General features: G+C 38.3%; 1 protein-coding gene across 1 annotated transcript in view; it reads right to left on the bottom strand.

Annotated features, from left to right (window-relative positions):
- Positions 1–905: 905 nt before the first annotated feature.
- The window catches only part of KDELC2 (KDEL motif containing 2), a 19,527-nt gene continuing 6,310 nt past the window's right edge, over positions 906–14,122 (bottom strand). The window contains exons 2-8 of the mRNA XM_009276968.2: positions 9,541–9,738; positions 7,831–8,117; positions 7,197–7,413; positions 5,635–5,831; positions 4,175–4,369; positions 3,721–3,825; positions 906–2,866 (exon numbers count right to left, since the gene is read on the bottom strand). Coding sequence (XP_009275243.2) covers positions 2,741–2,866; positions 3,721–3,825; positions 4,175–4,369; positions 5,635–5,831; positions 7,197–7,413; positions 7,831–8,117; positions 9,541–9,637 — 1,224 coding nt within the window. The 5' untranslated portion in view covers positions 9,638–9,738 and the 3' untranslated portion in view covers positions 906–2,740. The remainder of the gene's footprint in view (positions 2,867–3,720; positions 3,826–4,174; positions 4,370–5,634; positions 5,832–7,196; positions 7,414–7,830; positions 8,118–9,540; positions 9,739–14,122) is intronic.

Raw genomic sequence — 14,122 nt, forward strand, 5'->3', positions numbered from 1 at the left:
TTGCCTTACCTTCTTTTATCTTTGGAAGATCTGTAGTTATAAATTGAACCAGATTTTCTAAAATGACTAAGCACTTTTAATGAAAGTTCTACCACGTCTCTACTGTTTTTTAATTTTGGCAGGAAGATTAATGTATTCATATTTTTCAGGATATTTCTTGCCTCTAAGCTATAAAAGCATCTGTAAGGCATTCTGTGACAAACTAGTCTTTGCTTTGAAGGAATGCTTATTACAAAAGCAAGGTGGTTTTTTTTTGGCAGAGAAGAATTTAGAATAGTTTTTTTCCCTTTTTATGAGGGAAGAAAGGAGGGAAGAAATATTCACATTTATTTATATTCATGACCATTTAAATTTTATCTGATTCTTCTTCCAGTTTGAAAGACTTCTGTTTCAAGCCAGGGAAGTTTTCCTACACAGATATTTCTGAAGAACCCTAAAGTATGCGTCATGACTCCCCCTGTTCCCTCCCATTTTTTAAAAATATAAACAGATTTGAAATACGTGTGCGAGAGGTGGAAAATTTTGTTGCTTCAACCATCTGGTAGGCTTAATTGCCTTTGCTGAGCACACCACTTCCATAAATACTGGTGAGTATAAAATGCACATGGTATAATGGATATCACAAACTAAGATCATATCCTACAGTAAAAATGACTGTACACAGAAAAGGAAAGAGGAGCACATACTCAGTTTTTAAGTGTCAGCTTCAGCAGTGGAACCCTGTTCCTGAATTTTGGTGCAGAAAATTTTATGTCAGATAAGCTGAACATATATTTATAGTCTGAAGTTCTAGGACTGATTGTCATGCTAAATAAAAATACAACCACTATATATATTAGTGTTAGAACCAGAACAAAGAGTATGAGTGGTAGAGCAACATGTTCCAGTTTTTTTCTTAACGGGCATAATGTAATAAATGACTGACGGACAGTTGCATTAACCTCTTTAGAAACCTGAAGTTCTTTCCATATTTAGCATACTGAAAAATCTAGTCTTTCTTCCTGTTCTAGTGCAGAAATTTTGTTTTATGTATTTTATGAGAGTAACTTCCAGTGTAGAACCAAGAATGAAGCCTGCATGAGGTGTAGAGCACTAAACTTTGGGTACCAAAGCAATTAGACAAGTCCACAATCTTAAGACGTTTCCATTTCTTTTTGCATAGGGAGAATTTGGTATCCATGAAAGACATTATCTGGGTGTAGCTGAGTAGAAAACTGCTCAGGCAGGCTACATGAGCCAAGACAAAAATGCAGAGGACAGAAATGGGTGCTTGTGGGCATTGGTCTTGGTACTGGCATTGGTGTCTCCTCCCAGGACTGTTTATGCATTTTGAAGTAGACAAACTTGGGTAAAAATCAACAGAGGTATTGGGAGCCACATCCAGGACTAGGATTTTTCCTCCGCCCCACCCAAAGGCACACTTTATTGCAATGGTATGACGAGATCCTTCTGGCCCTGTGAAGTTTGCATTGTTTGCTTCATGGCTGCACAACTTCAGTGGAAGACCTGAAGACCTATTCTCCAGTCTGGAGCTAAGGCACTCTCTGGAAAAATGGCTTTGAATCAAACCAAGGAGGACAACTGGCTTCCCAATTGCTTAGTATGGTCTCTAACCCCTAGACTATTACATAGAAAGCGCAGCATAGGTTTTTCTGTCATATGTTTGAACCAAAACAATGAAGTCTGATCTGCTGTCTGATCTCAGTATAAGGTTAGCTATGATCTAAATTCAGAAAATGGGTAAGATCCCTTAGGCACAGGAAAAAGTAGTTCATGAACCCAAGTGAAAAAGATGGTAGCATCCTTAGCTCTACACAGAAGTTAAACCTAGGTGGTCTAAAACTCTACTAACAAATTTCAGATGTGTGAATACTCAAGTAGCCTTAGAATACTGTAGACTGTATTGTTGAACTAAGACACCAGTATTTCACCTGGCCTCACCTGAAGCTCCTAAGTCCTTTTGTGGATCTGTGCCTATATTCACAGACATGGTCATTGGCAGGGAACAGGTCTTCAGAAGTGGTGTCTTGGCACTCAAAGCACTGTGATTGCGATAGCTACACAGTCTGCTTTAAAGCAGCATTTAATTTTGGTGATTCACAGCCATGGTGCTTATAAAAATATTCTCATCTCTCCCCCTCCTCTACATTTTCCTCTGAAATGAATAAATATTGTATCACGTTCTCTATTCTGTTATCTGTCATAGACCACAAAATAATCTCAAAGCAACACCAGATTTGATATCTGTAAATCTCAGATACTCATTTTCTTTGTCTAGTTAGAAAATTGTTTTGTATACAAGAAACAATCTAACACTGAGGTAAACTTTATGAAGAAATCATAACACTGTTTTAGTATGTTGCAGATGCTCCTTTAGAATAACTTGCACTGACTCATGGAAGATCTTTTGTGGATGACTGGTTCCTCATAAAACTTTGGTAACTAGGTCCCAGCTGGAACATGAGCAGCACTGCGCTCTTCTTCCTGATGGTGCAGTACATCAAACAAATCCCCTAGATGCTCCCCATTACAGGCTCAGTATCTGTTTGGTGGCGGTCACGGAGACAAAATTGTGGGAACCAACGTTGTAGATCAGAGTCAGTGTGAAAAAGGATATGTAAATACAAGAAGAATACATAACTAAGAATGTTTGCTAGTGCATAAGTGTCTTAGATTTCACAGCTTAATTCCTATTTAAATTCTTGCATTGTAAGTGGGTGATTTTCTCCATCCGGTACAGTTATAGATCTTCCCTTAAAGGCTTTTTCCTGTGGCAACTGCATACTGAGTCTCTGTCATCAGGCTGAGGTACAAGTTCCATTCCATCCCGTATTTCAGGTTTGCTGGCTTGGCGTTTGGCATATTTCTGAAATATGTAAACAACATTTAAGAATGCTATAAGCACCAACGTATAATTCATGAAACAGAATTTTCCTCCTCCCTTCCACTCACAAGCTTGCCTTTATCCAGGCTCTTCATGTCATTGTTTACAACGTGTTTACAAGGTATCTTTATAACACACCTACTAATAGGCTACATTGCCTCTGAAAACCTCCTTTAATGTTTTCTACTGCCCTATTATTAATGGTAATTTGAATATTGTCGTTATTTGTGCCTCTATCCAGATAATGCTGTCATTTTTGTACACTGAACAGTTCTGAACTTCGTGTCAACCTGTGGCTGCTGAAGCTGTGATCTTACTCTGCACAGCAAAACAGGAAAAAGAAGTTAGTACTTTTAGAGAACAGAAACTTCTTTCACTAGAGATTTGCATCTCCTAGGGAAGCAATGACTATTTGGCCTGCTTCACCCCTTACCATGCTACTAGCCATACTTCCGGAATTTCTTTTCCATGTATTCATTGTTTTGTAATACAGCGGAGTAGCTCATGAGGGGATAAGTATGAAGGGAAAAAGGAAGGAAGTTGTGTACAGATTATCTCCTACGTCTATTAGAAACCACATGCCAAGTGACACTGAAAACAGGTTTGTGGAAGGATGGGGGCAAAAAAATTAAAACATCTGATTCTGTAAAACAACTGTTATATCAGGTTGCCTCTTTAATGACGAAGCAAGTTTTAGCAAAGCTCTTCACACTGATCTCCTGTGAATAATACGAACCGTATCTGCTGTTGATATAAGTAAGGACTGAATATGAAATTTGTAGCATCGGTAGCAGTAGCAGTTAGGGGGAAGTAATAAAGTGGTCTATTGTACTAACCTGGAGCACTTTATAATAGTAGCAGTAAAGCCTGTGAGGCTGAAGTAATTCTCTTGCCATTAATTGTCCTTCTTTAGCAATTTTTCTTGCTTCTTCATCATTTTCCTGGAAAATGGAGACAAAACGAATGAATAATAGACCAATTGGTGAGTTACTCAAAGCCTGACTAGCATTAGAAGTTTTATTAAAGGGGCTATTCAAATCTGCAACTTTATGTGCAATTACTGGTAGATGGCAAAGGCGCACTTTAAATTGCAGATTTTTTTAAAATACTGGATTGCTTTTATGGTCACAACTGGTACCTTAGGGCTATCAATAACAACTTCCATGGATAACTGTACAATTTTGAAAACTCAGTTGATTACTGCTCTACTATTTTTTCCAAGCCACAAGCCTCTTCAAAATCAGGTCTGATATCTCCCAGACATACTTAGCAATTAGTAATGTAACTTACCTTAGCCCATTTTATTTTCTCTAGCAAGTCCTCTAAGTTTCTCTTAACTGGAACATAATGTTTCCAAGGTTTTAATCCAATATAAAAGTGTTCATAGTACTGGGAATCTTGCTTCAATACCAGGCTGTCACCCAGCAAGAGGTATGGAAACCTGTAAGCTGCTACGGTCCCGTCTACATTCACTTGGTATTTGTACTACAATGTGAAGATAGAGGAAAAAAGGGTGAAATGTTTTGAATCGGAATAGGAACACTGACTGTATAAAAGATTATTTTCACAGGCAAGACATAATTGTGTTTATTAATTCTCACCTTCAAACCTGTTTTAGTGTTAAACAGGTGTTTCATGGTGTTCTGGATAACATAATGGAAAAAGGATTTGGTTTCAACCCAAGTATGACAGTCAAGAACCTTTGTGTCACATGAACTGCCTGATCGGTATTCTATTAACGTGTCCTAGGATGGAGCAAGGGGTGGAGCTGGGAAGGAAATAAAACTAATCTATACTTAAATTCAGAAAGAGTAAATTTATTCTGACTTAAAATTATATTATTATGTAGAATAATACATGAAACGTATTATTATGTAAAATAATCTGAAACATTATACTAAAAGTAACCATGAATGTACTGCTCTGGCAGATGCTCTTGGCTGTTACAGCACTTCTGATACATTAATCTCTGGAACAGAACTTCAATTGCCATATATTATAATTGCTTTTTACAGGACTCTGTCTCCTTTACTTTTTATACATCTGTTGCAGTGGAATTTGTGTGTTAAAGTGCAACAAAAACACCCATCTATTTTTCTAACTCGTAACCACAAGGGCTCTTTCTGACATCCATAATGTACTTGCAGTGGACACAAGTTGTGTCCATTGTTTTCATATTTACCCCAAATAAAAGAAACCGTGATAGGGCTGTTACAGCACTTCTGTTTCATTAATCTCTGGAACAGAACTTCAATTGCCATATATTATAATTGCTTTTTACAGGACTCTGTCTCCTTTACTTTTTATACATCTGTTGCAGTGGAATTTGTGTGTTAAAGTGCAACAAAAACACCCATCTATTTTTCTAACTCGTAACCACAAGGGCTCTTTCTGACATCCATAATGTACTTGCAGTGGACACAAGTTGTGTCCATTGTTTTCATATTTACCCCAAATAAAAGAAACCGTGATAGTGAGAAATCAAATTTCTCAATCTATTTAAAAAAAAATAAAAATCTCCAAGAACTCTCTCCAAGGGACTCCACGAAAAAAGTATAGGGGCTTTCTTTAGAAGTGTGTCACACTGTGACTTTGATTACAGGTGGTCTGTCTACCCCGCATGGACCAGTGTTCCCCTTGTAGCATAACTGTTTTGTTTACTGAATGGAATTAGCAAAAGTAAGCCTTGTCTTTTCAGTTGGTAAGAACTTGACAGCAAAATTAATCCAAGACTGTAATTTGCTTGCTACCTTAAAGAAGTCAAAGAAGCCCATCAGCTGAACCTTTCCCAGCTCTTTTTCTTTTTCTCTGAAGAAGAAATATCCTGTTATTCCAGCATCTAGTAGTTCTGGATTTTCCTTGGATAACTTGACAAGATGGAGACGTTCTTCTCGGCTGTCTCGACCTCTAAACAAAGCTCGCTCAGTTTTGTTTTCCCAGAATGGGCCTACGAGCATTGAGTGATAAGGTAAAAGCAAACAGTAATGAAACGTTCATGAGAAGTTTAGTGCAAATAAGGAACTTGCTATGACGGTGGCATTACACTCAGAGACATGGTAAAACAGGCATGATTTCTCGTAGTGAATCCATAATCACTTATTAATCATAGGGTTTAAACTCCCAGTTCTGACTTGAATTTTGGGATGAGAAACTGAGCCACTTAAAAAAGGAAAATCAGAGAATTGCTTTTCCACTCAACAATGTTATATTTAAATAACTTGAAATATCTTGAAAAGTACATAAAGGATTATAATCAAATTATGTAAGTAAAATATTAATAATTAAAGTAATTCTCCATCCATAAAGCCTGCCACAATAACTAAAATTTCTTTAGTAAAATCCACTTCTGTTACCCAGCAATTTAGTTAGGTCTTTGAGGAATCATGTAATGATGACTTGAAAAGGAAAAAAAATGGCTATACTGTGTCCTCAAGATACTTAGCAAGAGCCTGAAAGACTTCATCTCTGCTTACTGCCTGCTTTTAAAAACATTAAATATGTCCTTCCTCATCCTTCTGCTGGAAACGTCCTTAAAGGACCTACTAAAGTAGAGTAGGCTCTTATCATCTCCTAACTGGAAAAGCAGCTGTACTAAATCAGTAAACAGAGAGTGCTTCAAACTGATAATTACAATATTTAATTTAAAGACAAATAAAAGAGAAACTGTGAACTAATAAAATAAAAAGCAATACCTCCTCACTCAAGTTTTACTCCTTAGGTATTGTTCATGGCATTTGTCTGATCCCTAAGTATTCATGAATTACCTTGGGGGGGAGGAAGACATCTGTCAGTAAAACTGACTCTTCCTTCAAAGCTAGAAAAAAATTCAGAAGATCCCACTCTGAGGTATTTTTTTATACAGACAATATTTTCTTATTTGAAAGAGGCTGCAGCATAGCATGAGTTTACTTCTTTCAGGATTCAAATTCATTTTTATGTAAACAGAACATTGGGCCACATCACTGTCAGGAAAAGGATTACTATTTGATTACTAGGAACATATTCAAGTCCTTCACTGAGGAGAAAGGCCTTTTAATTATATTTACTTGTCTTTTGACAGGTCACAGTAGCTATCTTCTGGATACCTTTAAGTTACAATTCACCATTATTGTAAACTGGACTTGTAAATTTTGGCTCTAAATCTATATTAAACACCTGCTTAGGAGCAGTGTTGAAAGTGTTTACTATCTGTAAAGACTAACCTGCTTGTATTAACTTGTGAACTGAAGACTTTAACACATTATTTGAATGCAACTTGCTGCTTTGACGGAATTTACAAATTCTTTTTTTAAATCCACGATCTCTAATTTACCTGTATTTCCTTGAATAGAAAGGAGATCATTTGTGACTCCACGTAGGGTTTCAAGGGTCGAGTGGGTTACATCATACGTTGGAAGGACTATATCTCTTGAATCCACAGAGCCACACCATGAAATGATAGGTATAGGACCAGGTGTATCATTAGCTTTCCGATACTCAACTGGCCAATCTCCAACATTAAGATAAAACTCCACATCAGGAAGACGAACCTAAATGTATACCCAAGAAAGGATAATAACACAAAGATAGAAGCTGTTTGTCACTCTTACATGTATTCCTCAGTTCTCTTATGTCGTGCAGAATCAATAAACCTACTAGATGATAGATTTAGCTGAGCTTAAGGTATGAATTTCAAGTTTCTGCCCCGCAAGCAAGTATGAAAGGAACACTCACAGAGGCCAGGAAAAGGCTCACAGAGTCAGGCCTTAGCCCCTGATGCTTTCCTACCAATTTCATTACTGTCAAGCTCAACCCCCACATATTATCCTTAAGATACACTGTCATCTTGATGAAAAAACAAAAGTCAAATCTTACTTCAGGAATTATAAATCTGAAGATACAACAGCAAAGGCAGTATTGCCATATTAGAACATGACTTAATAGTCTTAAATGATCGAAACTGATACCTTTCTTGCCAGTGACAGGAACATTTCATCGGAGAACATTTTGAAGTCTGTATACTTCCCTAAGGAGCGACGGTAGATGTGATTATTGAGAATAGTGTAATGAACAATAGCACCTCTTGTCTGACTGAACTTTGTTGGGATTTCCTTAAGCATTCGCTGAAGGTCAATGGTGGGAAAAGAAATGAAGTCCTTTGTAATCTGAGGTTCTTGGGATGGACAAGACATAACGTTCTGCCAGATCTCAGGGTCTTCTTCAGGACAGTCACAATATTCATGATAAACTGGTCCTGCAGAAAACAAAGTACTGAGAGTCTATATTTGTGATTCTACATCAATCATAATTCCCCAAACACATGGGCATATAAATGTAGCCATTACAGTGGCTTGACATTTTTTATTCCAAGTTTTCTAAAGTTTTCCTGGGAAATCATCCTCCCTGTAACATTTCTGGGGTTTAGCAGTGTAATTGAGAAAACAACAACATTCTTCTCTTTTCAGAAATCAAAATACTAGATTTTTTTTGTTGTCAGGGTAAAATTCATCTGCAAAATGAAGCTCCATTATCGTGCTACCTGCCAACCACATAAGGCATTCAGAATTGTTCTAACTGTCCATAACTACCAAAGCTCAGGTACTACAGTTTCGATTTTAGCCTAATTCAGAAGTTTGATACAGTAGTCTTTATCTCTGGCATAAGGTGTTTTCTTTTATGTATAATCACCTATTTTTGTCCTTTTGAAGCAGAGAGTTTAGGTATAAGCAAGAGCCTCGTAGAACGTGAAAAAAGGCCATTATTTCATGGACTTCTAATCAACACAGGTTCTGTCCTGTGTCATAGTTTCATGGCTGCTGGCAAATGTGCACCAGCAAGAAGGCGGCATACTACTACCTTGAGGACTCCGGACAGTTTCATTTCAGTTTGAAGGCATTTCTAAGTTTGTATTTAGGAAATTTTATTAAAAGAAACCATGACCAAATTCTGGTTAGAAGAAGTGGTGAACTGAAACAAGACTCTCCAGAAAAGTAACTTTATATTATCTTTTTCTTTGCTAAACAGCTGTCTGTTTGAGAGCAAGAGAAGGAAGTTAAAGCAGCAGATACGGAATGAGAGAATAATTTGCCTTGTTTTCCCTGCTTTTAAATAGTTCTTCCACGGTATAGACCTGCACTGAATTAAACTGGGCTAATGGAAAGAAAGTTAAATATTTTCTGGTTAAAGAAATATTGTCTTTGCTGTTATGAAGGATCACACTTTTTAGAAATCAGAGACGTTTGAATTATAAAGTGTTAGGAACAACACAAAATCCTTGCTTTTGCAGGTAGTATTTTCTACTTTAGATAAAAATAACACAATGTTTAAGTGAATACCTGCTTGAAAACAGTAAAAATAGAAGCATTGCTCTCTTACTCCCTGCCAAATCTGAAGAGATCCATTTCCTTATGCAGGAGGGAAGAGGAGATGTCCAGATACACCACCTTAACATCAGAGGCCATAATCTACATGCTTATGCATCTAGGTCCTGTAACTTGGCAACGTATAGAGATTGTCACTGCTTTCTTCTCTGCATAAGGAGAATGTTTATGAGGAGACTACATGAACAAGGGCAAACAAACCTCTAATTTCCCACCTCTTCCTCTAGCAGTAAATTAGTCCATAGCATTTCCGTAGCTACCATCATAGGTGACATTAAATCAAAAAAATACCCTTACCTTTCAAAATATAAGGAGATTGAGCTACATGCTGATCACCATAAAGTATCTCAATTTTTAACCCTTTTCTGACACTCCCATACATCCGATACCGCATAAGAAATGTGCCATCATTTCTATCCAAAGGGCGAGGGGTATAAATTCTGGTGACTTCTTTTGGAGAAAGTGCTTTAATTACCACTTTAAACTGTGTTCTTCCTGAAAAGAGGAAAATAAAAACAGATAAAAGCACTTTAAGCTATTAGAATCACATATATGAAATAAAGGTGAGAGCAAACTCTACTGGATTAAGTCCATCGAATTTAATTTAACTTTGCACTAGAAATTTTTTTATTATACCAAGTCAGTAAAATTAATTTCCAATGATGGAAGATCATCCTACCAAATTTTCTTGATCATCACATACCTAATAAATGGAAAACCTGTAGATGGAGATAAAAAGTTAAATAATGATTACAAGATAGAAGGAAAGGCTAACAGTATTTTGAAGCAAAGATTAGGTTTAATACTAAGTGTTCAAGTTAGTGCTCTGAGGAACAATCATTTCCTCTAGAGTACGAAAGATAGGAAACCAAGTTAAAATAACAGGAGAAAAGAATACTTGCCAGCTGTGGAAAGGCAGTTGCAGCATGCAGGAGTCAGATACAAATTGTTCACCTTTGGGCTGCAGCTGACTGTCTTGCAAATTTAAAGTCCCAGCTACTGAAAAGCAGGGATAAGAGAATGATAGTGGAGATGTTTCCTGGACATCTGTCTGACCTGTGCTTAAAGATCATCAGCATTTCATCATTAATGCACTGTGGCTTTTTAACCGGGTATGGAATATTTTGTGGACAACACAAGTATGCATAAACATAAATCTGTTATATTCCCTTATTTCTGTCACTAACGGTCATGGTCAACTTTATTCTTCAAAAAAGAGGAGGACAATTATTCACAAAATGTTATCGTCTAAGCATTGCAAAACCAAACAAATGTAACTACACAAAGTAGTATACAGAAAGAAATGAAACTGAAAAAATCCAGATAAAATCAAGATGTTACTAAAATTCGAATGTGTCCCAACAGCACTAAATGATTGAGATGTTACAGTTAATTCTATACAATCCATATTTTAACATACTTTGCATCCACAAATAAATGCACTGATGTGGTAAGTACAACAGTCGTTTAACGATCAATCGTGTCTTCCTTAGAGCACTGGATCTTGAAATGGGATTCAAGTCAACTACCGTGCAAGAGTCTCCAGATTAAATTAGGCAGAATCCTTAGACGTGTATTCCCTGACAGCTGTTCCAATGTAAGAATATAAAATGTGGATTATTTGTAATCATCCCTCAGTTTTCTTACTATTCAAACTCCATGCCAGCTAAAGATACCAAGAAGCAAGTCAGAATACCTTCATTTGACAAGAAATTGAAGAAATAAAATGAAGCAAGCATTCATTCCTTCTTGGAATGCCAGTGTGGCAAGCAGCACTCCCACCAACTAAGGAACGCAGAATATTGTCTCCTGTAGCTAGCAGATCTATCGTGAGAAGCCCTCATTTGATTAAGTATCAGTCCAGAATGATTTCCAGAAGTGCACTTCTGACTTCTGAGAAGTAGAGGAATGTTAAGGTTGCTCCAGATACGTGGTACTTCCTTTTCAGAGGAATGATGAGTGGACACCTCCCTGCTTGCTGGAGGTGGCAGGCTGAAGACACATTAGCAGTACAGTTGTGCAGTGTGACATTTCCTTGGGCAGGTGTAAGTATAGCTCAAGCAATGCTAATAGACTTAAACTCCAGAACAATTTCTATGAATGGTATATTGGTTTAGATCTAAGACTGTCAGAGGATCTCTAAAACTTGGATCTATGTGAGTAGAACTGATTCAGATTGGCTTACAATTTGGGAGATCCTCAACTTGTTTTGGTGTATCTGCAAGCAGAGTCATCATCAGAAAAGAGGCAGAAAAGTGTAGTTTTGCCCCCTTCATATATTTTTGACATCTAGCTACTGATTACCTTTCAACATGGCATAAAGTAGAAACAAAATGATAATGTAAGAATGGCTGTATGATCATAGGCCAGAAATTGACCTTTAAACCAAAGGTCCGCTCAGTATCTTGCACCTTACTGTCACTAGCAGAGACGTGCAAGATAGTGCAAGATAGTGCAAGAACAAAGAAATTACAGAATACTTTTGAAATTACTGTCTTCCCCTTCTAGAAATCTGCAACAAAAGGACTTGAAAAATCACAACTTGTATACACATAATTTCAATAGCCTTCAGTGAAGATTTTCCATGACTGCTTAATCCCCATTTAAACATTCTGGTATTTGTTGCGTCAAAAGCATCCTAAGGCAGTTCTTTTTCCAAAATGTGATTACATATTACAGAGATGTTTCTTTTAAAACTTCTGTCTGATAACACAAGAATTATAGGCATCAAAGGAAGTTCTGGGAGACAATGAATTTTAGTTCCCCATTTGTCTTCTCCTCCTTGAGTTAGCCTGCATCCCGTAGCCAGTTTCAAAACTGTCCATGAGTCAGATATCCAGAACTACTCAGAGAGTAGTCAGGTTCTTTCTAAATATATCCTTCAGTTCTTCTTTGCTCTCTGCAAGATTATGTTGTACCATGCAACACTTGATAATAGAAACATGATGGAGAAACACAGAGTAATGAGAATCACAGAACTGTTGCCTTTGGAAGTGACCTCAAGATCATCTAGTCCTACCCCCCTGCTCGGATCAGCCAGAGCAGGGTGTCCAGGACTGTGTCCTATTAAGTTTTGAATACCTCCACAAATGGAGACTCCAGAATCTCTGGGTAATCTGCTCCAGTGTTTGACCACCTTCACAGTAAAAAAAACTTTTCTTGTGTTCAGACTGAATTTCATGCAACTTCTTCCAGTCTTCAGGAACCTCTTCCATTTGCCATGGTATTTCAAAGATGGTCAAAAGTGGCCTCGCAATAATGTCAGCCAGCTCCCCGAGCACTTGTGGGTGCATGCCGTCAGGCACTACAGATTTAGGTATGTCCAGATTTTTAAGTGTTCCCTAACCCGATCCTCCTCCACCAAGGGGAAGTCTTCCTTGTGCCAGACCTTCCCTCTTGTCTCAGGGCCCTGGGATTCCTGAAGTCTTAGCAGTACAGACTAAGGCAAAGAAGACATTTCAGTACCTTGACCTTTTCTACGTCATTTGTCACCAGGTCCCCTGCCCCATTCAGCAGCAGGCTCACATTTTCCCTAGACTCCTATTGCTGTTGATGTACTTGTAGAATCCTTTCCTGTTGCCCTTCACATCCCTCACCAGACTCAACTCCAGATCGGCTTTGGCTTTCCTAACCCTATCCCTGCACAATCAGACAGCATCTCTATATTCCTCCTGGGTCACCTGCCCCTGCTTCCACCTCTTGTACGCTTCCTTCTGTCTGTGTTTAGTCAGAAGCTCCTTGTTCATCTCTACAGGCCTCCTGCCGTCTTTGATTTCCTGCTGGTAGGGATGGACCATTCTTGAGCTAGGAGAGGCAACCCTTGAGTATCAGGCAGCTGAGAAGGCAACAGGGAAAGACTTCCTCTTCAGAAGAAAAGGACTATTTTAATTTTCGTTCTTCACAATGATTCTGATGGAATTAGACTTCTCTTGGATTTGGATTACAGAGAAAATGAGTAAATGCCAACTAGGATGACCCTGCAAATGTTCGAGCCCCTGTGGTTAAGACTTGGTAACAGTTTTGTTAAATGAGAAGGACAACATACCCAGGTCTAAGACAGTTGGGATGGCATTTTATTAATTTCCTCTTGTGTGATCCATATTTTTATGACCAAAGTACCTGCTTTTCACTCTACCACAGTGAAGGGACTTCAGAGACTTCAGATTCTCTGAAATCTCTGAATCTAGTGCCAGCACAAACAGTAAGACTGTGGTAAGTCTTTTGAAAGGCTTGAGAAGAAAACATCAGGGAGTTGGTTTCCTCATGAATAGTCTTCTGCATGAGGACAGTGTGGAGCTGTAGTCCAAATAAGAGGAAAGACACATTTCTCCAAAGGTGAGCAACAATTTCTGTTCCTCATTCAACTAAATACTGCCAGAGGTCTTAATGCAGGAGTCAGTCTCCTCCTTTTGAATTTGACAACGGATTCCATGAATGACTCTCCCAAAGGAATGGACATCTCTGCCTCTAAAGTTGCCTGGGGAGGGGAACCTCAGTCTATCCCACTCCTACCAGTTTGATGCCAGAATTTCTGTTCCTCATTCAACTAAATACTGCCAGAGGTCTTAATGCAGGAGTCAGTCTCCTCCTTTTGAATTTGACAACGGATTCCATGAATGACTCTCCCAAAGGAATGGACATCTCTGCCTCTAAAGTTGCCTGGGGAGGGGAACCTCAGTCTATCCCACTCCTACCAGTTTGATGCCAGGGCCAGCAATAGATGCCCAGAGGCTGGAGAAGGATCACGGGTCAGCAGGAGAGCGCCTGAAGAGCAGCACAAAGGAACTCCAGCCTGTAAGACAGCTTCAGCAGGTTCCCAACTTAACTGCCTCTATGCAAACACATGTAGCATGGGGAATAAACAAGAGGAGTTAGAGAC

The sequence above is a fragment of the Aptenodytes forsteri genome, unplaced genomic scaffold, assembly GCF_000699145.1.
Source record: "Aptenodytes forsteri isolate BGI_AS27 unplaced genomic scaffold, ASM69914v1 Scaffold354, whole genome shotgun sequence".
Lineage (NCBI taxonomy): Eukaryota > Metazoa > Chordata > Aves > Sphenisciformes > Spheniscidae > Aptenodytes > Aptenodytes forsteri.